The 25,827-nt window shown below is 41.5% G+C and overlaps 2 protein-coding genes across 9 annotated transcripts in view; one reads left to right on the plus strand and one right to left on the minus strand.

Annotated features, from left to right (window-relative positions):
• The window catches only part of LOC134349692 (mitochondrial ornithine transporter 1-like), a 70,838-nt gene that overhangs the window by 34,862 nt on the left and 10,149 nt on the right, over positions 1 to 25,827 (plus strand). For 3 of the 7 annotated variants that reach the window (XM_063054389.1, XM_063054390.1, XM_063054392.1), the window contains one exon: positions 364 to 941. The exons of 1 other annotated variant lie outside the window; for it this stretch is intronic. In XM_063054389.1, the coding sequence (XP_062910459.1) occupies positions 364 to 485 (122 nt within the window). In that variant the 3' untranslated portion in view covers positions 486 to 941. Of the gene's footprint in view, positions 1 to 363; positions 942 to 25,827 lie in introns of those variants that run through there. 3 more of the 7 variants (XM_063054387.1, XM_063054388.1, XM_063054386.1) reach the window with 2 other exon arrangements.
• Positions 1,270 to 25,827, minus strand: part of tpte (transmembrane phosphatase with tensin homology) — an 82,937-nt gene continuing 58,379 nt past the window's right edge. For both annotated transcript variants that reach the window (XM_063054383.1, XM_063054381.1), the window contains exons 14-20: positions 24,272 to 24,333; positions 24,038 to 24,118; positions 23,523 to 23,628; positions 15,703 to 15,800; positions 3,916 to 4,011; positions 3,766 to 3,836; positions 1,270 to 2,284 (exon numbers count right to left, since the gene is read on the minus strand). In XM_063054383.1, coding sequence (XP_062910453.1) covers positions 2,173 to 2,284; positions 3,766 to 3,836; positions 3,916 to 4,011; positions 15,703 to 15,800; positions 23,523 to 23,628; positions 24,038 to 24,118; positions 24,272 to 24,333 — 626 coding nt within the window. In that variant the 3' untranslated portion in view covers positions 1,270 to 2,172. The remainder of the gene's footprint in view (positions 2,285 to 3,765; positions 3,837 to 3,915; positions 4,012 to 15,702; positions 15,801 to 23,522; positions 23,629 to 24,037; positions 24,119 to 24,271; positions 24,334 to 25,827) is intronic.

Raw genomic sequence — 25,827 nt, forward strand, 5'->3', positions numbered from 1 at the left:
GTGAATGATTAGTGGTAGATGAATATGGTAAGAAAATCAGATCATGAATTTGAGGAAGAACAAAAAAAAATCCAGCTGAGTGTCTGCGTACCAAGAGTGAGATGTTTGCTTCAATTGTAGAGACCAAAATTGGGAATTACGTTATTGAGCTAAAGTGTTGACCATCAAGGAGGACAGAGTATGGAGTTAGAAATGAGATAAGCTTGAGGGATTGATAGATACTAAAAGACTTCATCCTAGTTGTAATTAATACACATTAGGTTTTTAGTTAAATAGAATCTAAACGTGATGAATCTTGCTTGCATAGTTTTATATTTATATGTATGTGAGAAATGTTAGGAGGTATTTTTTCTTTACCCCCAGGTATCAAAGCAATATATTCTGGATTAACACCAACAATGATACGTGCATTCCCTGCCAATGGTGCACTGTTTCTGGCGTATGAAATGAGCAGGAAGGCTATGATGGACTACATGAGAAACTGAGCTGCTTTATGGAAATGACTGATGCCTTACTCCTAGGAATTTGATTGTGCTGAATTTGAAACATTAGGGCCCCATCCAAAAATTAAAACTGGATATTTGGTATTCTACATGGAAAAGAATTCCTTGGCAGGAACTGGATTCATTCAAAAGCAACTAAACTTTAAATTTGAAACACTTAATTACTGCCAAAATTGACATTTTATAAAGATTCAAAAGTATTTAAGTTCTGAGAAACCTTTTTCCTGTGGACAAGAGAAGCCTAAAAATCCAATATCACAAATCAAGCTGGAAGAGAAACATTGTCAATTTTTTTTTATTATTAAGAAAAGACGGGGCAGGTAACAATGAGGTAGTTATATTGCTACACTTGTCTAAATGTGGAAGCTGCCAATCCTCACTCCTGTTTCCAAAATGAATGATATTAAAAGTAGTAGGATGATGTGTTCAAGGTCTTTATTTTTAGGACTGTGTACGGTTGTTAACAACTTCATTGAACCCCTCATCACAATGAGACCCTGACCAGTTTGTCCTTAAATGTCAATGATCAAGTGCAAAGTGCATTTTACTCTACGAAGCTCTAGGCCAGGCAAGCAAGGTGCCAAATACAGTTTTGCATTGAGAAGCACAACTAATCACTTCATTCAAAAAATATTACATACCTATTACACTTGTCCTACTTCCCAAATGTAGCATCTACTTATGTAGGGGAAGAGCAGGAACTGGATCCTTTTACCCTTCTGTAAACATTATCAAGTTACAATATCACATGTCAATTCCGTTAAAAAATATCAATTAATAGCTGCTACAATGGCTAGGAGAAATCTCAAACTAAGAAATCTGTATTTTACTATTTATTGAGAAATTCAAGAACTCTACAGTGGTAGATGCATTTTTATAACAGTTGAACAAACATTATCACCCATACTACAATCATGTTTTTGTTTGCTAGAAATCAGACAAGAAATTTACAAAGTTCCATTGAATGTGACCTAGGCTCAAGGTTTGTAGCAGACAGAAATACCACTTCATTAAGCAAATATAAACAGTTAGATCACAGTTAGTAGGATAATTACATTGCTGCCTGTACTGTGCAGGCTTCTTGCTCCTTTCCTATCCACAGGTGCAGTGCTGTGGTTGGAATCTTTTGCCCAAATACAGCACAGTGATGGATAAAATACATTCAGGCGCCTGAAGTGTCAGAGGACAAATCAAAACATTTTTAAAATCGCTTAAAGGGTGAGGGGCAGGGGGGAAAATTGCATTTTATTAATGCTGTTGTTACATTGCTGATTGTTCATATTCGTCAGAAAAGAAAGCACTGGACAGGTAAAAATATCAAAGTTTTTTTTTTAAAAAAATCTAATCCAGTCCTGGGATCATTGATAATCAACCCTCTTTGAGGTAAATACAACACTGGCAATCTTAAGGAAAAATAGGCTGAAAAAGGTTCGACATCAAGAGGGTAGGCTGCCACACCAGAACAATGACTTTGACCATTTTCCAATAGTTTTTCCTTTCAGTACAAAAAGTTCTTAAATTGGAATATCTTGCAGCAAGTAGAAGTTCCCACTATATTGTCTCTCCCCTCCTCCCCACTGAAGGCAGTACCAGACTCCCAAAATAATATTTACATTACAAACTGCCTGGAGTCGTTCTCTGCTTATTCTGTTCCTGAGGTGGTACTATTTTAACTGGAATCAGGATCATCAAAATTCACCTCAACTGCAAATTTTTCACTGTAGATTTTCCAGGTTTTTGGCTTGTGGGGGTTGTCAAGTTCATCCCTGGACAAGCAGAGTCTGGAATACATAATAGATACATTACTAAAATGAAATAATGGAGCTTTGGCAAAATTTGATCGGACAATACTAGTTGTTACAGTTACGACTTTATTTATGCTAACTTTTAAAGGAGGATCTGTTTGATAATTGCTGGTCCTTGACACAAACACAAGCAGTACTAGTAATTTTGAAAAATACTCTGCAGTGGGGACAAACCTATATTTAACTTTTCAAAGCAAACCAATAGTTTTACAAACTTCTGGCTTGCAAAGTCAAGCAGAACAAATTAATGCATTTTGCTGGTATACTTTTAACTGAAAGCAACCTCTTAAAATCAATACTGAATTCTACAAGCAAAGATAGAAGTATATCTTTGGGTCTGTTATTCAGCATTACAGACAAAGTGGGATTTTGACTGAGGCACTGCTACAATACAATAGCAATTGCAACACCTCAGTATGCAAATAGAGTTTTTGGGTGGGGTGAACTTTCCTTCCCTACCTCTGCCCCAGCTGATTATATGACAAGCATTATAGCAAATTGTCAAGGAATAACCAAAAAAAAACTCCACAAGAGATCCTGCAGATGCTGGAAATTTTGAGCAACAGAATGTGAGAGGAACTCAACAAGTCAAACGGCATCTACAGAAGGGAATAAACAGTCAGTATCAGTGAGACCCGACACAATCTGGGGGACCACTTGGTCGAGCACCTTCACTGTCTGCTGTGAAAGGTAGGATTTCCTGGTAGCTACCCATTTTAATTTGACTCCCCATTCTGACATGTCTATCCGTGGCGGTAGAGGAGACCATGTTGAGGCCAAACTCAAGGTGGACAAGTAAAACCTCACTCTGCCTGGGAGTAACCTCCAACCTGATGGCATGAACATAATTTCTTCAACTTCCTTCTCCTCCTCCCTCTTTTTCCATTCCCTATTCAGGATCCCCTTACCTTCTTTCTCCTAACCTGCCCATTCCCTCCCTCTGGTTCCCCTCCTCCTTCCCTTTCTTCCATTGTCCACAGTCCTTTATCAAATTCCTCCTTCAGCCCTTTCTTTACCTTTCCCACCCATTTTCTTTCCCCTCACTGACCAACTTTTACTCTTTTCCCTCCACCCACCTTAATCTGATCTGCCCCTTCCTGGAGAAGGGTCTCAGCTCAAATGTTTATTCTGCATCAGAGATGCTGCTATACCACTGAGTTCCTCCAGCATTTTGTGTGTTACTCAAGGAATAACCAATGCTAGATTAGATGTACAACTTGGGTTGTTTCCTCCCACTGTGAGCAGACTTTCTAGAGAATTATGAAGCAGGCATATGTTTATGTGCAAAATGAGTTTAAATCTTCAATTTGAAATTTGGAAAGTAAATTTCAAAATAAATTCAGACAAAATGCATTACTTGTCAAACTATACAAGACCTATTTGTAATGGTTAGCTTGCACTTTGATGCCTGGTATTAACCAGTATTTTATTTTTTTAAAACTGTAATTGGACTGTACCTATTATTTACAATGAAAGATGTGTTGAACCAAAAGTAGAATGGACAATCATCATAACCTTTTGGTAGGCCCTGAAAAGGAAAAATATTGTAAGTTTTGTTTTATTTTTTATCACAAATTGTAGAATAATAAATATTTAAATGAGCTTACCCCATTAGATTCAAATCTGACTTTAACATCACCACTCACTTCAGGCCCATTCTCCAAGCTAATTATTGCAGAGTTACTTCCAGCATCAAAGAACAGCTGTACACAAAAATTATGTATTAAATGTGGGGGATCTGTAGAATGCATAATTAACATGACAACAGTACAAATGTTTGGTTACTATTTGGGATTGCTGCCTTTCTTCATGCTAAGCATGGAATTCAAAATATATATGGAGTTTGAGCATCAACAATGAAAGAAAGATAGAGATGATCTGAAGAGTCAGTGGAGACAGGAAGGAGTAATAGCACACAGCAGAGAAAAGGATGTACAAATAATATTTAATCTACTTCTCTATTTCCATAGACCAAGCAGCAGATTAATCATGCTTTCCTCTGCCCCCCATGTTCAATAGAAATCCTCCCCCACTCCTTTCAGAAGGAAATTCTGTTCACCCATTTGTTCTCTTCCTCAAATGGTGGCCAACACCAACCAGCCCATGTAGTTTCTTGAAGATGGGCAATTCAGCTGAGCCAAAACCCTGTGACAGCCCATTTCTCTCCTTCCCACCATTCCCGAAACAAATACCATGAAGCTGATTGCAGATGACAATTTCTCCTTTACAATTGCTCTTCATTCTGTTGCTCACTGCTTTCCTCATTTTTCTTGAGCTTTTACCTCTCATCCATTCCCACCTGCCCAGGCTTTTCCCAACTCTTTCAGAAAACTACACAACACTATACTGGAGAAAAAATGAGCACACTTATGCCTTCATGCTATCGGGTTAATAACAATGCTGATATTTATTATTCATTCCCAACCGCCCTAGAACCAAATGTCTTGCTAGACTTTTCCCACAGGGTGATTAAGAGTTAACCATACTCATGTAGGTCTGAAATTAAAGTTTATGTATGTCATGGGTAAGAATAAATTTTTTGCACAAAGGACCGTAGTGAATCTGATGCATTCTTATGACAATCCACCAATTTTGTGGCCAATCGCCATTTTAGCTAAATGAAATAAACTTCGATCCATATTGCAACTTGTAACTGGGCATCCAGAACTGTTCTGTGATTAGGGAGGGAGGGAACGTCAACTCAGACCATGAGAGGACTGCGTCGGGCATTTTCATGCCTTACAAGGCGCAGATTGGAAGTCTGTGTGGGGCACCACTCCTCGCACAGACTAGAGCAATGTGTGAATAAGTGCCTTGCTGAAGGACACAAACACGCTGCCACAGCTGAGGCTCGAACTAGTGACCTTCAAATCACTAGATGAACGCCTTAACCACTTGGCCACATGCCCAACACATTAAGAACAGCAAAAAGGTACTCTGCACTCTAATCTCAAGGCCTGGCATATTCTTCATTTCACCATCTAGTCAGGGGATCAACCCTGGTTTAATATATCAATCACACACCACATTGCACGAGTTCCTGAGGAGTGTCCTTAATTAAGTCTTCAGTTATTTCTTCATCATCCTTTCAAAAGGTGACAATAGAATAGACAAAATTATGCAATCTCATTTCAAAGGTCTACAGTCATGAATAGTAGTGAATAATTAAAATGCAAGAGGAGACTCAAGGAACATTCCAACCCTCAATGATACCAACTTCTGACCAAATCTTCGATGTTCCGACCAACTAAAGACTAGGCTGATGCACATGCTGACAGAAGGGATGTAAAGTGCTATGGTAGGGTAGTCAAGTAGCACTCACTTATTGATACCCAGTTTGAATTTCAACAGGACCACTGTCTCATCCAGGCTTTTCTGACTTTATAATAGAAGGATATTGATGGAGCAGATGATAATGATTGATCCTAGAAGACTGTCCTTAGGAACTACTGCAGAGATGATCAACATCTAACTACAAACTTGTTTTGAGAGAGACATCTCCAACCATTGGATTGTTTTCTCCTTAATGTCCATTGGCTTCAGCATTATCATGGCTCCTTGATGTCACACTTGGTCAATCATTGCCTTGAGGCCATGGCCAGTCATTTTTACCATCATCTCTGGAATTCAACACTAAATATGGTCCACGTTTAGGATGAGTGTTTGATTCCATTCATCACCTTCATACAAGGAACCTATTCATTTTCAGGTTTAGGTTATTTCTTCAGTGGTTTGATCGAGGCACAACTGCGCAAGTGTGTGGACGTCAGCCAGTTAGAACAGCGAGGAGAGTCTAAAAAAAAGACAGCTTTATAGAGCAGGTGCACGAGTAGAGGGAGACAGAGTAGGAGGGCTTTGGTGATAACAGGTTGAGGCCAGGTAGGTTACTCGTGTAGGATACAGACAGGAAGTATGTGTGCGAGGCCGGTATTCTGTATTTGGTGTCAGATGTGGAAAGTCGGGGAGACTCCCAGCCTCCAGGACAGCCATATCTGTGCCAGGTGCATCGAGCTGCAGCACCTTAGGGACCACATTAGGGAACTGGAGATGCAGCTCGATTACCTTCGTCTGGTCAGGGAGAGTGGAGAGGTGACAGAGGGGAGCTATAGGCAAGTAATCACACCGGGGCCTTGCAAGACAGATAAGTCAGTAACAGTCAGGAGAGGGAAAGGCAGGAGTCAGAGGCTAGAGAGTACCCCTATGGCTGTCCCCCTTAACAATAAGTACTCCTGTTCGAGTACTGTTGCAGGGTGGTGAAAAACTGCCTACCTGGGGAAAGTAACAGTGGCTACGCCTCTGGCACAGAGTCTGGGCCTGTGGCTCAGAAGGATAGGGAAAGGAAGGGGATGGCAGCAGTGATAGGGGACTCTATGATTAGAGGGTCAGACAGGCGATTCTGTGTATGCAGGAAAGAAACACAGATGGTAGTTTTCCTCCCAGGTGCCAGGGTCCGGGATGTTTCTGATCATGTTTCATCCAAGATATCCTGCAGCGGGAGGGAGAACAGCCAGAGGTAGTGGTACATATTGGTACCAACGACATAAGTAGGAAAAGGGAGGAGGTCCTGAAGCAGACTTCAGGGAGTTGGGAAGGAAGTTGAGAAGCAGGACCACAAGGATAGTAATCTCAGGATTACTGCCTGTGCCACGTGACAGTGAATATAGCAATAGAATGAGGTGGAGGATAAATGCGTGGCTGAGAGAGTGGAGCAGGGGGCAAGGAATCAGATTTCTGGATCATTGGGACCTCTTTTGGGGCAAGTGTGACCACTACAATAAGGATGGGTTGCACTTGAATCCCAGGGGGACCAATATCCTGGCTGGGAGGTTTGCTAAGGCTACTGGGGCTAGTTTAAACTAGATTTGCTGGGGGGTGGGAACCGAACTGAAGAGACGGAGGAAGAGGTGGTTGGCTCACAAATTAGAGAAAGCTTGGAGACAGTATGAAGGGGAGGATAGGCAGGTAATAGAGAAGGGACGTGCTCAGACCGATGGTTTGAGATGTGTATTTTAATGCAAGGAGTATTATGAACAAAGCAGATGTTGCGGCCATTACAGAGACTTGGATGGCTCAGGGGCAGGAATGGTTACTTCGAGTGCCAGGCTTTAGATGTTTCAGAAAGGACAGAGAGGGAGGCAAAAGAGGTGGGGGCGTGGCACTGTTGATCAGAGATAGTGTCATGGCTGCAGAAAAGGAGGAAGTCATGGAGGGATTGTCTACTGAGTCTCTGTGGGTGGAAGCTCGGAACAGGAAGGGGGTCAATAACTCTACTGGGTGTTGTTTTTTATTTAAATAGACCACCCAACAGTAATAGGGACATCGAGGAGTAGATAGGGAGACATATTCTGGAAAGGTGTAATAATAACGGTTGTTGTGGTGGGAGATATTAATTTCCCAAATAATGATTGGCATCTCCCTAGAGTGAGGGGTATAGATGGGGTGGAGTTTGTTAGGTGTGTTCAGGAAGGCTTCTTGACACAATATGTAGATAAGCCTACAAGAGGAGAGCCTGTACTTGATCTGGTATTGGGAAATGACCCTGGTCAGGTGTCAGGTCTCTCAGTGGGAGAGCATTTTGGAGATAGTGATCACAATTCTATCTCCTTTACCATAGCACTGGAGAGGGATAGGAACAGACAAGTTAGGAAAGCATTTAATTGGAGTAAGGGGAAAAATGAAGCTATCAGGCAGGAACTTGGAAGCATAAATTATAAACAAATGTTCTTAGGGAAATGTACGGAAGACATGTGGCAAATGTTCAGGGGATATTTGTGTGGAGTTCTGCACAGGTACGTTCCAATGAGACAGGGAAAGGATGGTAGGGTACAGGAACCGTGGTGTACAAAGGCTGTTGTAAATCTAGTCAAGAAGAAAAGAAAAGCTTATGAAAGGTTCAAAAATCTAGGTAATGATGGAGATCTAGAAGATTATAAGGCTGGCAGGAAGGAGTTTAAGAATGAAATTAGGAGAGCCAGAAGGGGCTATGAGAAGGCCTTGGCAGACAGGATTAAGGAAAACCCCAAGGCATTCTACGAGTATGTGAAGAGCAAGAGGATAAGACATGAGAGAATAGGACCAATCATATGTGACAGTGGAAAATGTGTATTGAATCGGAGGAGTTAGCAGAGGTACTTAATGAATACTTTGCTTCAGTATTCACTCCGGAAAAGGCTCTTGGCAATTGTAGGGATGACTTGCAGCAGACTGAAAAGCTTGAGCATGTAGATATTAAGAAAGAGGATGTGCTGGAGCTTTTGGAAAGCATCAAGTTGGATAAGTCACCGGGACCGGATGAGATGTACCCCAGGCTACTGTGGGAGGCAAAGGAGGAGATTGCTGAGCCTCTGGTGATGATCTTTGCATCATCAAAGAGGACAAGGGAGGTTCTGGAGGATTGGAGGGTTGCAGATGTTGTTCCCTTATTCAAGGTAGGGAGTAGAAATAGCCCAGGAAATTATAGACCAGTGAGTCTTACCTCAGTGGTTGGTAAGTTGATGGAGAAGATCTTGAGAGGCAGAATTTATGAACATTTGGAGAGGCATAATATGATTAGTAGTAGACGGCATGACTTTGTCAAAAGCAGGTCGTGCCTTACAAGCCTGATTGAATTTTTTTTGAGGATGTGACTAAACACATTGATGAAGGTAGAGCAGTAGATGTATATGGATTTCAGCAAGGCATTTGACAAGGTACCCCATGCAAGGCTTATTGAGAGAGTAAGGAAGCATGGGATCCCAGGGGACATTGCTTTGTGGATCCAGAACTGACTTGCCTACAGAAGGCAAAGAGTGGCTATAGATGGGTCATATCCTGCATGGAGCCAGTGACCAGCGGTGTGCCTCAGGGATCTGTTCCGGGACTCCTACTCTTCGTGATTTTTATAAATGACCTGGATGAGGAAGTGGAGGGATGGGTTAGTAAATTTGCTGATGACACAAAGGTTGGGGGTGTTGTGGATTGTGTGGAGGGCTGTCAGAGTTTAGAGTGGGACGTTGACAGAATGCAAAACTGGGCTGAGAATTGGCAGATGGAGTTCAACTTAGATAAGTGTGAAGTGGTTCATTTTGGTAGGTCAAATATGATGGCAGAATATAGTATTAATGGTAAGAGTCTTGGCAGAGGGATCTTGGGGTCCGAGTCCATAGGACTCTCAAAGCTGCTGTGCAGGTTGACTCTGTGGTTAAGAAGGCATACAGTGCATTGGCCTTCATCAATCGTGGGATTGAGTTTAGGAGCCGAGAGGTAATGTTGCAGCTATATAGGATCCTGGTTAGACCCCACTTGGAATACTGTACTCAGTTCTGGTCACCTCACCACAGGAAGGATGTGGAAACTATTGATAGGGTGCAGAGGAGATTTACAAGGATGTTGCCTGGATTGGGGAGCATGCTTTATGAGAATAAGTTGAGTGAACTCGGTCCTTTCTCCTTAGAGTGACAGAGAATGAGAGGTGACCTGATAGAGGGGTATAAGATGATGAGAGGCATTGATCATGTGGATAGTCAGAGGCTTTTATTTTTAAAAAACACAGAGTGAGTGCGTGGAATGGGCTGTCAGCAATGGTGGTGGAGGCGGATACGATAGGGTCTTTTGAGAGACTCCTGGATAGGTACATGGAGCTTCAAAAAATAGAGGGCTATGAGTAACCCTAGGTAATTTCTAAGGTAAGGACATGTTGGGCACAGCTTTGTGGGCCGAAGGGCCTGTATTGTGCTGTAGGTTTTCTATGTCTCTATTTACTCTCCCCCACAATAAGATGGGGAGAATCCATATAATTAGTGGATTGTTGTGACATTAGGTTCACTGCTGTCCTCTGGCAAAAAAAATAAAATCTGCCATGCTTACTGATGACAAATACAATTTCAGATCCACAACAATTTCTTAATTGCCACATGGAAATTTTCAGCAAGGCATTAAGAAAGAGAATCTAAATTTCTGTAACCAGAGGCTATCATTAACTCACAAAGGAGGACATTTCAAAGAGAGAACATCAGAGCTCCAAGCAGACTGGCCACTGGAAAGGCTGCCTTGATTGCAACTGCCGAAGCACCTCATGGACTGTACGTACTTTTGAGAAGCAGGATCCCAAAGCATGATAAGCATCTATTTGGGAGTACTAAATGTTATTATTTAGGTGTTGTAGAGCAAAAAGCCCTGATGAATTGAGATAAAGACAATAAATACAAAGCTACTGCAAACAAAGAAAAATCAAAAAGGGGACAACACTATGTCAACCTTTTTTTATGAAGGACTCAGTGTAAAGTAAAGCTTGCTGAAATTTTACAGGACATAGCTAAGTCATCTCAAGTACCATTTAGGTCGCCATATCAAAGACTATTGCTTCCCCTTGTGTCAGTAAATCATAAAACTTGATAGACTGATTAGAGGAATGATAAGGCTAGGTTTTGAATAGTAATCTAGGAAGCTTTGCCTATAATAAAGTTTAGAACAACAAAAGATAATCCCACAGAGATGAGGAAATCTGCAGACGCTGGAATTTCAAGCAACACATATAAAAGTTGCTGGGGAACGCAGCAGGCCAGGCAGCATCTCTAGGAAGAGGTACAGTTGACGTTTCGGGCCAAGACCCTTCGTCAGGACTAACTGAAAGAAGAGCTAGTAAGAGATTTGGAAGTGAGAGGGGGAAAGGGAGATCTCTTACTATCTCTTCTTTCAGTTAGTCCTGACGAAGGGTCTCGGCTCAAAATGTCGCCTGTACCGCTTCCTAGAGATGCTGCCTGGCCTGCTGTGTTCACCAGCAGCTTTTATGTGCGTTACCCACAGAGGTGAGCAAGTTTCTAAAGGGAATGACAGGGTAAGTGCTGCACTTGCCCATACACCTCCTTCACCTCTATTCAGGGCCCAGTCCCTCCAGGTGAGGCAACACTTCACCTGCAGATCGGGGTCGTCTAACATATCCAGTGCGCCCTATCCAACCTCCTCTACATTGGGGGACCACTTCGTCAAGCACCTCTGCACCATCTGCGACAAATGGGACTTTCCAGTGGTAAAACATTTTAATTTTGATTCCCATTCTGATGTGTCGATCCATGGCCTCCTCTTGTGCCAAGATGTGGCCACCCTCAGGGTGAAGAAGCTATACCTTATATTCCTTCTTGGTACCCTACAATCTGGTGGCATAAGTATTGATTTCACCTTCTGGTAAACAAATCCTCCCCCACCCCCTTCCTCTATTCCCCACTCTGACCTTTTACTTTTCACCTGCCTGGACTCCCCCTGGGTCCTCTCCTCTGTCCCTTTCCCCTATGGTCCTCTCTCCTCTCTGAATCTTTCTTCTCCAGCCTTTGACCTTTCCCACCCACCTGGCTTCACCTATCACCTTCCAGTTAGCATCCCTCTTCTCCCTCACCCCTTTATTCTGGCATTTTCCCCCCTTTCTTCTCCGTCCTGAAGAAGCGTCTCAGCCCAGTGTCAACTGTTTATTCTTTTCCACAGATGCTGGCTGACCTGCTGGGTTTCCCCAATGCTTTGTGTGGAAATGCTGAGAAGCTGTTTTCTCAGGTCTACCAGGGGGTTGGGGGGGCGCAGGGTGGGGTCATGGCTTCAAGACAGGTCACTTATTTAGGACTATTGGGAGCAAATCTTCTGGATGTTCTACCCTGGAGCTCTCTGGATATTTGACAGTAATGGGCAGCACAGGGGGTTTTTAATCTCTAATGAGGTTCAAGACTGAGCAGTGCTAGGTGGGACCAATCATGACCCTACTAAGTGGCAGGGCAAGTTTGAGGGGGCCATATGACCAAATGTTCTTTTTATTTCTTATGATCCTGACTTATCTGCTTAATCCATCTAGGACCCCAGTCCAGGCCAACTGCTGGATATCAGGATCAGTGCTGGTTAAAGTAGTCCTTTGCCACTGCAGGGTGTAATCAGTTTGTCTTTCCTCAAGACACACCCAAGCCAAATTCTGGATTGTCTAATGGCAAGAATGAACAGTTATTTTACTGAGAATGATTGCTAATGTCTGCTAACATCTAGCAATTCAGATAGCAACATTTGCCTTTGGTTTATATTGCCCAAACTCTTGCATCCATGCCAAATTTTCAGTTTAGGAAGAATCATTCATCTGCTGAATGTGACCATTGCCCAGGAACATCTAGCTACAAAAAGCAGATTCAAACTGCCCAAAGATCACCCTGGCACCTTTTTCCATCAGACATGTACATTTTAATTCCCATCCTCAGCCACTCATGAGGAAACAGCACTGAGCCAATCAAATTAATTGAAGAGAACATTGATATTGGCCATGGCAAATATTACACACGTCGCAACCTGCTCACTAAGAAAACAGCAGCTGATCCTTTAGACTTTAACTGAACAATCCAGAGTTACATTAGCACAATTTTTCTCTCTGCTTTTGTCACAGCTTCCACTGAGGTAGTTACACAAAGTCAGTGCAAGAGCGGAGCAAAATTAGAGCCCTTGTGTTATTATTTCTTACTTAATGAGATACAGGCCTTTCCAACCCTTCGAGCCATGCCACCCAGCAAGTCCCAGTTTAGCCTCAGCCTAATCACAGGACAATTTACAATGTCCAATTAACCTACCAACCAGGACATTTGAAGAAGAAACCAGAGAACCCGAAGGAAACCCATGCAGTCATGGGGAGAATGTACAGACAGTGGCGGGAGGTAGCGGGTCAATGTAAAAATTAGAGAATTACATTCGAAACACAAAGAAGTTAGCGATTACTGGAGCTCACTAGAATCTCAGAGCAATCAGTGCCTTCTTTAAACAATTACCCATCAAAAAACTGGTCGTGAAGATAGTCAGTAAATACTTTAGATACTCAGCCAAGGTTCTTAACTACAGTACTTGAGTTGCAAATGTTCACTATGAGAACTATAGTCAATTTAAGTTAGAAGAACAAGTGAATGATAGCGGTCTGTAAAGTAATTAACAATCTAGGTTAGTTCTTTATTGGTGGATGGCTCCAGTTAACAACTGAGGGCAGAGAATACACTTAAATTAAACGTGGACAAAAATACACCAAACGATTCTCCAAGAGAATAGAGGATCCTCAAAATTGTTGAATGTCGATTCACTTCACGTTTTTGACAAAACCTGTTTCTGCCTGGAGTAGTTTGAATCAAAGACAATGACTTGGTCTAGCGATCTTCCGGACTCCTTTCAAGAGCATCAGTCTGCATTTTCCCCATTTCTTCCCCACCCCACCCAATCTGCTCAGTGTTCTTTTAGGGTGGCAAAAAATTCTTTTAGTCATGATGTTGTGGCCATTATAGCATAGGGTAGGCTTAATACAACAATCTGTCTTTTCATATTGTTTGTCATTTTGAATACATATATATGCCACAGTTACCAAATGGCAGAGCAGACATACTCAACATGCAGCCTAATCTGCTCTGCAAAGTCACACTGCTACTTTACTGTTACCTGCATTCCTCATATACAGTGGAACGCCTTTGCTAGAACTCCAGGGATCAAAGGCAGCCTGCCACCATTTTCTTGGCAGCTGGACTTCAGGTTTGCTTATACATTGTTGCCTTAAACAGAAGAGTTATTTGCCACAGAAATTGCCTCACGTGAGTATGTACAGAGTCAAAAAGCAATACAGCATGGATATAGTCCCTTGGCTCAGTGAGTCCATGTCGACCATGGTAGCCAACCAACTATTCCCCATTTCCTTCATCAGACCATATCCCTCTAAGCCCCACATTTCTGTGTACCTTCCAAGTGGTTCTTAAATGATACTACTGTACCTGCCTCAACCACCTCCTCTGGCAGCTCGTTCTCACCACCCTGGATGGAAAAGTTGTCCCTCAGATCCCTTTCAAACCTTTCCACTCTCAGCCTAACTCTATGCCCCTAGTTTTGGACACCACCCACCCACCCTACTTACTGTCCACTGTAACTATGCCCTCATGATCTTATAAACTTCTATAAGGTTATCACCCTCGTGAAAAGCTACACTCCAAAGAATAAAGACTTAGCCTGGCCAACCTCTCCCTGTACTCCAGGCCTGGCAACATCCCCAAATCTTTTCTGCTCTCTTTCCAGAGAAACCCCATTATTTCTCATAATAGGATGACCAAAACTATACACAACACTCTAAAAGTAGTCTCAATGACTAGTACAACTAAACATAATGCTCCAATTCCTATACTCAGTGCCTCAACTGATGAAGGCCAACATGTCAAACATGACTTTCACCAGCCTGACTACCTGTGACATCACCGTCAATAAACTCCCAAGTCCCCCTGTTCTATTACATTCCCTAGTGCCATATCATTCATCGTGTAAATCCTATGTTTGATTAATGTTCCAAAACGCATCACCTCATCTATCCATACTGAAGTCCATTTGCCCCACTTTGGCCCACTTCCCAACTAATCAAAATCCCCCTGCCCTCTGTAATGCAAGATACCCTTCTAACACTTAATTTTGTGTCATCTGCAAATTTACAAACCAAACATATACATTTGCATTGAAATAATTTATATAAATCACAAGCAACACCGACCACCACAGCACAGCAGACCACCAGTCACTGGCCTCCATTCTGACAAGCCTTCCACTATCATCCTCTACTTTCAGATTATATGAGCTAAATCTATTCCACTACAATTGTTCCATTTGCATCAGATTATTTGATATACAGTATTGTACAAAAGTCCTAGGCATGCAGAAAGCTAGGGTACTTAAAACTTTTGCACAGTACTGTATTGCATTGTACTGCGGCCATAAAAAATAAAAACAAATTTCATGACATACATGAGTAATGATAAACTTGATTCTGCCATGGGTCTCTATTGTGAACTGAGAGTAGGAGGGGAACAGAGAGAAGGGAACCATGATTGAGAAAGGGGGAAGGGAGAGAGGAGGGAGCAGGAAGCACCAGATATTCTGTAATGATCAAACTAATTGCTTGGAATCAAATGGCCTTGCTTGATGTCTCAAGGCTGGGTGTGTCTGCATCTGTGGCACCTCCCACCCATGGCACTCCTTTTCTGCCAGCCGTCCCACACGCCTCCTCCGCAGGGGTCCACCCTCACCATTCCCAACATCCTTTGCTCCCGCCAGATTTACAAACTCGTTCTCTGCACTAAGCTGACAAATACAGTACTGTGCAAAAGTCTTAGGCACCCTTACAATATTTATATTTATACATATAAAAATGTAAACTATAGGTAGGGTGCCTAAAACACTTGCACACCGTACTCAACGTGGCAACAGTCAAAAGAGATTATATGTCACATTTGAATTTGAATGAATGCAAAATAATAGTATTCTAATTAGTATTCTGCTGTTAACCCGTATTTAAACTTGAAAGATTAAAACACTATACCATGTTATTTGGAATGAAACCGCAGTGTTAATGAACTCTCCCAATCTTTAATCATTGCGTACTTTACCTTACAATTTTCTTGTGTTGCACAAACACACTGAAATACAAGCACCTTCTTCACAATAATTTCAACCTTCAAGTCACTGCCATTGTTCCTACCGACGCCTGTGTGGGGTGGAAAATATTTTGCTTGTTAATCATCAGTAAATGTCAGTCATTGCAGACTTGGTATTTCTTATGCAGAAAATTATGCAAGTTTGCATTTTCAAATGAAATGTTTGATTTCTAAAACTGCAAATGTTGAAGACCTGAAAACAACAAAAAAAATGCAAAGCCTAGGGAAGGAGTTCCCAGCAACACACATAAAAGTTGCTGGTGAACGCAGCAGGCCAGGCAGCATCTCTAGGAAGAGGTGCAGTTGACGTTTCAGGCCGAGACCCTTTGTCAGGACTAACTGAAGTAAGAGTGAGTAAGGGATTTGTTCCCAACCTTTTTCTTGCCATAGACTCCTACCATTAACTGAGTGATCTGTGGACACCAGTTTGGGAACCCCTGGCCTAGAGGGAAATTACTTTAGGTTCCCCTTGCTCTTCTAAGCCAAAATCACCAAGTTGGCTATTTAGCGCCCCAAAAATTATTTCACATATCAAAGTGAAAACATTGTAAATTTCCAACGTTAAATGGATTAGCTAAGTTATTTATGATTTGTAGATTGGTAAGACAATGGATACAAGACACAATAAATGTTGGAATCTGGAGCAATATAATGTTAGAAGAAATCTGTGGGGTCAAACAGCCTCAGTGGAAGGAAAGAAATTGTCAAAATTGCCAGCTAAAACCATGCATCAGGACTGAGAGTGGAGAGATGAGATGTCCAACAGACAGAAGCGAAATGGTAAGAAAGAACTCCAAGGTGATTAATGGACTGAGGAGGGGTGCGAGATCACAAGCAGGTAGTGCCAGGCAGGAGAGGTGAGCAGGAGCGGAGTTCAAAGATTTTGGCAGGTGAATGACAGATGGAGGCAAGGAGAGGAAAAAATAATTAACAGATGGAACAAGGTGGAGGAGGAGAGTGTGAAGGTGCTGGAGGGTGATAACCAGGAACCGCAGTACTGGACTATGTACTGTAAAGGAGATGAGAATGTGAACCATAAAATGCCAAGGGAGAGGCGAATGAATGCTAGAACCAGATGGAAATTGAGGAGAGCTGGAGAATGAATTGGTAGATGGAGGGAAGGGTAAAAGATGGTGAAATGGAATTGGTAATAGTGAGAAGGGGCCAAAAATGGGGGAAGAGCATCAGAAGGTGGGGGAAGAGAAACAGGAAAAACAAGGGGGGCAGGCTACTGTTGTTGGATGAAATTACTAGTAGATACAAAGCAGCTTCTTTATTCGACAAAACAAGATACAACAGGCGTCGTATGAAGATGCTTTCAGTCGAAAAGTCTCTCTGGCCCAACATGGGGCTTGATATTTTATATGTGCCAAACATCAAAGGATAATTCCATATTTACAATGTATGGATAATGCTTTCTTTGAAACTACATACTGTACAACCTTCATACCTCCTGATTCACCTCCCCATCCCAGACATCCAAATGAATTTTAATTAGCTTTTTCTGGACTGGGATTCACAGCTTTTAGGAACCCATTGTTCAGAGCTGCACTCCAAATTAAATACACTATAAATTTTCAGATGTGAAGACTGGTAGCTAAAGTCAATTGCTAAATGTACGAATCCTAGACCCAGAAATCACTAACATAACCCAAAATTGGAAAACTCAATATTCATGCCCTTGGGTTGTAGATTACTCAAGCAGAATAAAAGGTATTGCTCCTCTAGCTTGTGTTGGGCTTCAGCCTGGCGGTAGAAAGGCCATGGATGGACAGGTCAGTGTGCAAATGGAGGGAAGATGAAATGGTTGGCATCTGGGAGCTCGTGCTGGCCATGGCGTACTGAGAGTGGGTGTTCTTTGAAATAGTCGTCAAATCAGCATCTGGTCACTGATGTACAGGAGGTCACAGCAAGAGCACTAAATTTGGATGCAGAGGAGGCTACATCAAGATGAGAAGATCAGAGACGTATATGTACCTTTGCTTCTCCTTGAAGGACCTTTTAGCTCTCATGATGATGAAGTAGGAGGTGCAAAGACAAGTATTAGATCAACTGTGAGGGCAGGGGAAAGTGACAGAGGTAAAGGTGACAGATGGGTATGGAGGGATTAGTGAACCAGGAAGTCTCAGAGGGAGTGATCCCTGAAGAGGTCAGAAAGGAACAAGGGGAAGATGTGGCTGGTGGAAGTATCAAGTTATAGCTGGCAGATATGGAGACTCATTGGGTGAAGGACAGGACAAGGGGAAATTCCATCTCTGTTCAGTCTGGGAGAAGGTGAGCTGACAGCAGAAATGAGAGAAACAAAGGTGATATGAGATAGAGCTCCAACCACAAAGGGAAGCCATGGTCCCTGAAAGGGGAGGATATTTCCAATGTCCTGGAATAGAAAGCCTAATCTCGATAGCAAATGCATGGGTGACAGCAATGGTGAGAAGGCAATGGCACCATTACAAGGGACAAGATGGGAAGAGATGTAGTATAGGTAGCTGTGACAGTGGGTTAATAGTAACCATCAGAGAGTTTGTCTGCTGAGATACAGTTAGATCTAGAAAAGTGAGTGGAATATCAGAAACGGTCCACATGGATGAGTATAACAGTTAATACTGTACCCACATACACACACTTAAGGTAATAGCCCTGATTATGTTAACAATGCAACATTAAAAAAGTGTTTTGCATATCTGACTAGTTTGTCTCTTCAGTTTTGGAGTGGGGCACCAACTAAGAACAACATTATCAATCTGCCTCAACTGCCAGTTAATTAGACCAAATAGTCAATAGATCAGAAAGTTTAAGTTTAAATAAGTTTAAATAATTTGTAAAACTGAATGAAAAAATAGTTTTGGTCATACATATAGGATGAATCTGGAAATGGAAACAAAACTTCAACAGTAATTAGCATGCTATTTAGAAACTCAATTCCACAATGCTTAGAAAGTTTTTGAAGTTTACACCAAATTATGACTGACTGAATCTATGAAGATTGTAACAGTGCAAATCAGGTCAACAGCACCTTTGGATTTCAATGCATTTAACTGTATGTGCGGATGCCAGAAGCTTTCCGGAGGAACCATGGCAAATCCTGAAGTTGGCAGTCTTCACAAACATGAAGGCCTGATGCAGGGTTTCAGCCCCATGTTGACTATTCCCTTCTTCCTACAGATGCCTCTTACCAGAGGAGTTCATTCAGCATATTCTGTTGCTCCAAATTCCAGCAGCAGTCTCTTGCATCTTGAGAAGCAGACCTCCTGTTCTTTACTCATTACTAAACGCCAAATCGTAATCTAATCAAAATACAGGCATTGAGCAGCTTCCTGTTTGCAAAACTTCAATCCCAATGCATAACATCCCCCAAAAATTCCAATACTTCAGGATAATGCTTCAGCAGCTCGCATATTGCACTGCCAGACAACAGAGGTTTAACTGCTCAACACAGCTTAGCTTTTCTATGTGTTCCAGCTCCTGCTTTCTCCCTTTGTCCAAATTCCTAGTATCAGTTTGATATTAGTAACTGCAGCATGAAAACACCTTCATTGGTGCACTCTACAGAACACATCACAAAACCAGCCCCTATACATGCCAATGACTGTACAGAAATAATTGTTTTTAAAAAGGTCATCTTAAATAGTTAACGTTGATAATTAATGTTAAAAGTAACTATTTAAGGCTATCTTAAATAGTTACTGTTAATAGTTAATGACTTGCCAAATTTGATATTTACAATCGTGAATTGAGTCAAGCAAAAATGGTTTTCTTATACATTTCTGCACAAGAATGTTTGGGAATCTAAGCATTTTCTCATCGACATTTCTCTTGAACGTGATCAGTTTAAAGTGACTGCTGTAGATCTTCACTATACTGCAGAGCTGGTGGGCAAATTACAAGTTAGCAGTTTGAAATATCAGTTCAAAAATTATGCACCTAGAACATCACAATAAGTTGTAGTTCCTCAACAGGAAATAAGCGATTTATGTACTTTTCCTTTTGCAGGTAGAAGCAGGAAGGTATACATAGCACAAAACTTAGTTATATCTATAAAAAACCCAAGAACAGTACATAATGCACGGTTTATACAGAGCTAGAAACAGATCAGCAAGACTATGAAATTGTTGGGACTCAACAAAATTGGGAGTCACCTCTTTCAAGAGCAGTAGAGGCAGCTGTAAATTGCATACAAATTGGAAATAATTTTACTTTGTCGCTGGAGGCCAATTATGTTTGCCTGTCTCTATTACATTGAAATTGTATTCAAATCTTAAAGATACAATGACAGGTCAATTTCCTGCTCACTTGTAAATGATTATTTATATGGGATCATTTGTCTGGTAATGGGCTGGATTACTGTGGCCATGTACCAGTCAATAGGGCTGGGGTCATCAGTAGCCCAATGTCCAGTGGATGGAAAAATAATCTCAGTATCATTTTAAATAATATCAAGATCTCCAATTTACTGGAAAATACTTACATCTATAGTTCCCTCTAAGCTGTGCGCGTGTGTGTGCGCACACACGTTTTTCAACCAGTGCACAAAGGAAATTAATGTGCGCACAAAAGGTTTGTTACCTAAAATAATGTAGTAATTAATAATTATACTTATTGAAAATAATCTTTTAGCTAACTGTTTCTGTTAACTAGTTAGTCGGTTCTTCAAATACCACAATGCATGTCACTAATTTACGTCACCTCACCTTTCCTGTTCTGGTTTGTACAGCTGCATCACAGCGGCAGCCATGTTTGGCGGAGAGTGTTCATATCGTAAAGTTTACAAAGATCTGTTTCAAATCCTGTAGATAGCTTACCAAGTTTTTATTGGGAAAAATATTGATTCACTATGTCAAATTCAAAAGAAGCGAAGGGCGTGAAGCGCAAAAGAACTGCAAATTTGTTTAAAGTTGAATGGCTTAACAAAATAGTAGAAACTGCTACACCGAAAGCTCATGAGGTCATGAACATTCAGCTATGAGAAATCTTTATATATGATTCTGAAACTGGAGTTATCTGTTTGTATTGTCGTGATGCGAAAGTTGCTGGAGAACTTGCTAGTGGAAAGAAGTGGGATGATATTTGGAAACTTGACTTTTTGAAGCATCATTTGGCAAGTAAATTGCATTTGGATGGTGTACAAAAGCTCAGGCAACAGAACCCGTCATTACCCGGTACAGGAGTGCTATGTATGTTACGGTTGAGTGCAGATGAGCGAGAGCGAAAACGATCAAACCCAGCGGAGATCAAAGTTGAGGTACAAGAATGGTCAGTTTTTGATTTCTCCGCAATTGCAGATTGTGACCTCACATTTGGCGATGAACAAGTTAATGCCTTATGTCTAAAATATCATGATTTTCTAGCTAAAAATATTGTAATAGTTAGACAGTTGAATGATTTCAAATTTTCCATGCAAGAAAAAATTAAATCCAAACCGATTTCAAACTTTGCTCAAATGGTGGCATTTGTACTTCAAAATGATCAGTTTTGCGACCTTGCACAGTTGATGGACATTGGGGGGGATCATTTCTTGCGTCTAGTGCGGACTGTGAACAAGGTTTTAGCCTAATGAATCAACTCAAAAACAAGCTGAGAAACCGTTTGTGTGAATGTCATTTGGATATGTTAATGAGAATCAAAAGCTATTAATGGGATGGAAGTTCTATTAGTCGAGATAGAGTTTACAAAGAATGGGTAAATACCAAAGATAAGAAAGAGAAAAAAATAACTGTGACTCAAATATGTATGTTATTTTGTTGTTATTCTTTGTAGTTTTATGTCAAATATTTTGTAAACCTACATAAACTGTGACATGTGTGTATTCAGTGCACACATACTTTAGTCACAGGAAAAAAATTTGCACAACATAATATTTTTGCGGACACTGACTACTAAAAGTCAGAGGGAACATTGCTTAAACCCCAGTCAATATTTAACAAATAATCATGGTTTCAAAGAAGACATCAAGGAAAGCCACCTCCTCTTCCTGAGAAGGCACCTTGTCTGGCCACAACTGGGGTGAAGAGGACCCTAGCCAGGGTAAATCCTTGCAAAGTTGCAGGGCCAGACAACATACCCAGTCAGGTGCTGAGGGGCTGTGCAGCCCAGCTAACAGAGAGGTCTTAATGGGCATCTTTAATATCTCTCTGAAATAGTCCATCGTCCTTGCAGGCCTCAAAATTGCCACCATAATTCTGGTGCCCAAGAAAGTGAAGGTATCTGGCCTAAATTATTACCACCCAGTGACACTGACTTCAACAATCATGAAGTGCTTTGAGCAGCTGGTAATGGGTTGTACAAAATCCAAACCTTCCAGTTATGTTGGACCCCTTTTAGTTCACCTAACACACCAACTGGTCCACTGATGATGCCAGAGCCTCGGCCCTCCACTCAGTCCTGTGCCTCCTGGAAAACGATGTCTCATACACCAGAATGCTGTTCTTCAACTTCATCTCGGCATTTAACACCACCATCCCTCAGAGGCTGGCAGGCAGACAGCCCTCACTGAGACTCAACACGTTTCTGTAACTGTACCTTGGACTTCCTGATGGAAAGACCGCAGTCAGCCTGAGTTGGCAGCAACTTCTCAGGCTCACATCACGCTGAGCACTGGTGCCCCCCGTCCCCAGGGGTGTGTGCTCAGTTTGCTGCTGTCGCACGACTGCACTGCCAGATTCAGCTCAAACCACACCATCAAGTTCGCTGATGATACCACACTGGTGGGCCCCATCAGCAACAATGATGAGTCAGCATATAGAGAGGATGTAGAGAGGCTTGTCAAATGCCGAGAACATCCACATTGAGACTCAGGTCAAGACAAAAGAGATGATTGCGGATTTCAGGAAGGCACAGGTCAACCACTCTCCATTGCATATCAACGGCTCTGTCATGAAGAGAGTTAGAGCACAAAGTTCCTTGGTGTGCATGTAACAGGCAATCTAATCTGGACCCACCTGATTTAGTAAAGACGACATCGCAACATCTACACTTTGAGGAGAAAGAGGCATGCAAGGCTCTTCGCCCCCATTCTAACAACTTTCTACAGGAACACCATCAAGATTGTCCTGTCTGGCTACATCATTGTGTGGTACAGAAGCTGCAAAGTATTGGACTGCAAAAGCCACCAAAAGTATCATTGGGGTCTCCCTCCCGCCCATCCATTTGTGATATTTACCGGAAGCATTGCAGATGAAGGGCCCCAAAGCACTGTTGAGGATCTCTACCACATATCCCACAGCCTCCTTGATCTACTACCATCAGGAAGGAGGTTAAGAAGCATCAGGAATAGGATTGCCAGACTAGATAACAGCTTCCGTCAGGCAGTGAAACTAATGAACACCCTGCCACCACCAAGGTGCCGTTGCTCGGATAAAGAGCCGTGTACCTGTGCTTTATTTCACACATTCTGAATTATACTTAAACCAAAATATTTTACTATAAGTAAGTTAATGTGCGATGTATGTTATGTGGGTGCAATGAGGATCAAATGAACGTTGTTTCATTTTCTTGTATATGTACAGTCAGATGACAAACTTCAACTTGCTTTTGTGTGATGAGAGGAATCAGATGCCTTTCATTCTAGCTGAGCTACAAGGAAGAGTAATGTACTTTTGGGTTCTTACATTGTTCATCATCTATCAGGTGCATATCATCGTTCAGTTCCACCAAACAGTACGTTTCTGATATTAAAAAACAAAATTCTCAAATGAAGTTGAAGTAGTTCAACTTCCAAACCTGTATCTTTAGCTTAAAGGTCACTAAACCAGACTTGCAATATTCAAAAGGCTTACCATGAATTGAATAAATTCTGATGCTTTTCATTTTTAGTTTCTTTGGAGGTGGGGGCTGCCGTTTGTACTCATTTTTCATTACTTCATAATAGCCAACATATCTGCTCTATAAAGAATAATAAAAAAATTCAAGCATACCACACCTAGTTGCAGTACAAAGTAAAATCCCCCTATTCATTAGAAAACACTCAACATCACAAATATAAAAACTGAATTTATATCAATAACGTGCAAATTTGAGAGACCCAATTATAGTTTTTTTTCTTGTGTACAAATCATTTAGTGTTACAATCAGGGTAAACTTTTGTGTAGGTGAATTTAATATTTGGGAGCAATACAAACAATTGTCTACACGGAAGATTCAGGAAACAATGCAGGAAATTAAAACAGGTTAATTTAAGATTGTTAGCATATTGAAAGCTCATTGTAAAATACTAGATCTTCTAATGCATTGGAAATGAAATCAAACTCAAACCCTCCATGAAAGTTGGCACAGTAGAACAAGATGACATTACCTGGGATGGAGTTTCCACACCCTGGAATTTTGAGCTGACACTTGTATCAGTTCTTCTCTCACCAAAGTAATCCAAACTTTCCTACAAGTTAAAAAAAAACCGCAAAAATATAACTGCAAGATTCCAGTCCTCTCAGCTTCAATACAAATTTTAAAGCATATTGAAATTCTCTTTACAATATTTAAAATCGAAGTCATTACTAAAGTTGGAATTGCCATATTGAAAAATGTTTACCTTTGCATTCTCAAATTGATCACTGTCAATCAACCATGTACAGACCATTGTTCCTGTCCTGCCTAAAAAAAGCAGAAGGTAAAGGTAACCTTACACATGGAGACATCCTGAAATATACTTTAGTACCAGTAACCAAACCTGACTTCCCAGTCATCGAGACTCAGAGCAAAAATGACAACCAGAGGTTTAAACAAAGTTGAAATAGCCCTACACTCACAAGCTACGAGTTAATGGATTAATGTGATCCAAAAGGAAGCTAAAGGTCCTAAGTTCAAGCCTCAACTGCCTATTTTCTCTCCATAGGTTATCACCCCACCAGTAACCAAAAAGCATCTTGTTTCTTCCTCATGAGAGTGACAAATGTCAATGTTCCAGATTAATGGTCTGTCATCATCATTTTCTGGAGCTCTAAATATATTGAAACTCCAGATAAGAACATCAAAGTGATTATCTGCAAATCAGCATCAACTTCCATACATGTTAATTTCTGAATGTTAATGAGATCTGGGAGCATGGATTGCATTTTAACACCAACATCCCAAAGTACATTAAGGTGCAAGAATAATCATGTAGGGAATTGAAATTTAACCCCTAACAATGTCCTTCTGCAAAGAATAGCCAAAGGGTTTGAAATAAACACCCTCTTTACCAATTTCATCTTTTTATGCTAAAATATAGTCTTCATTGCAGGGTCAGTCATGGCAAGGGCAAGCAGCTTCAAGCTCCTTCCTGGGTGTCAGCATCTTAGTGGATCTTTCCTGGGTGCGGTTACAAAGACAGCACACCAGCAGCTAGAATTCGTTTGGAGTTTGAGATTTGGTCTGTCACAAAGACCCTAACACAAGTGGGGAGCATCCTGACTGGTTGCATCACTGCCCATTGTGGAGGCTCCAAAGCACAAGAATAAAAGCAGCTGCAGAGGGTTGTAGATTCAGACAGTTTCGCAGGCACAATCCTCCCCCTCACCAAGGACATCTTCAGAAAGGTGGCGTCTCAAGGCAGCAGTATCCAGAACGAACCCTCACCGTCTAGAACATACCCTCTTCCTCACTGGTGAGGAAGTCCAGGAGCCCTGAAGACCCACTCAATTTTAGGAACAGCTTCTTCTCCTCTACCATCAGATTTATGAAATATCTGAATTCCACCTCATTTTCTGTAACTTACAGCAACTTTGTCTTGCATTGTATTGCTGCTACAAAACAGATTTCACAACACATCTGTGACAACAAACAACTGTGGTTTGGGGGTTTCCAAATAGACCAACGGCAACTTCCATTGACCACCTAACATCAGAAAACATACAATGACACTTTTTACTCCTACACAGACAAAATTTGTGTCAAGCACCAGAAGAAGAGGTTTCAGGAGATTTCTGGGTCAATTAATACAGGTCATGACAATGCTAGATGACTGGTTCACGTGCAGCACCTTGCCACAGATTCTGCCCTACCTGCTGAGCATCAACATCCTGTTTCCATGCCACAATTATTTTCCTTCACTACCCGACCCAATTTCTGATCTTTGTGTATAGCTGTAAAGCAGTCTCAGGTGGTAGA

This window comes from Mobula hypostoma, chromosome 7 (assembly GCF_963921235.1).
Source record: "Mobula hypostoma chromosome 7, sMobHyp1.1, whole genome shotgun sequence".
In the NCBI taxonomy this organism is placed as follows: Eukaryota; Metazoa; Chordata; class Chondrichthyes; order Myliobatiformes; family Myliobatidae; genus Mobula; species Mobula hypostoma.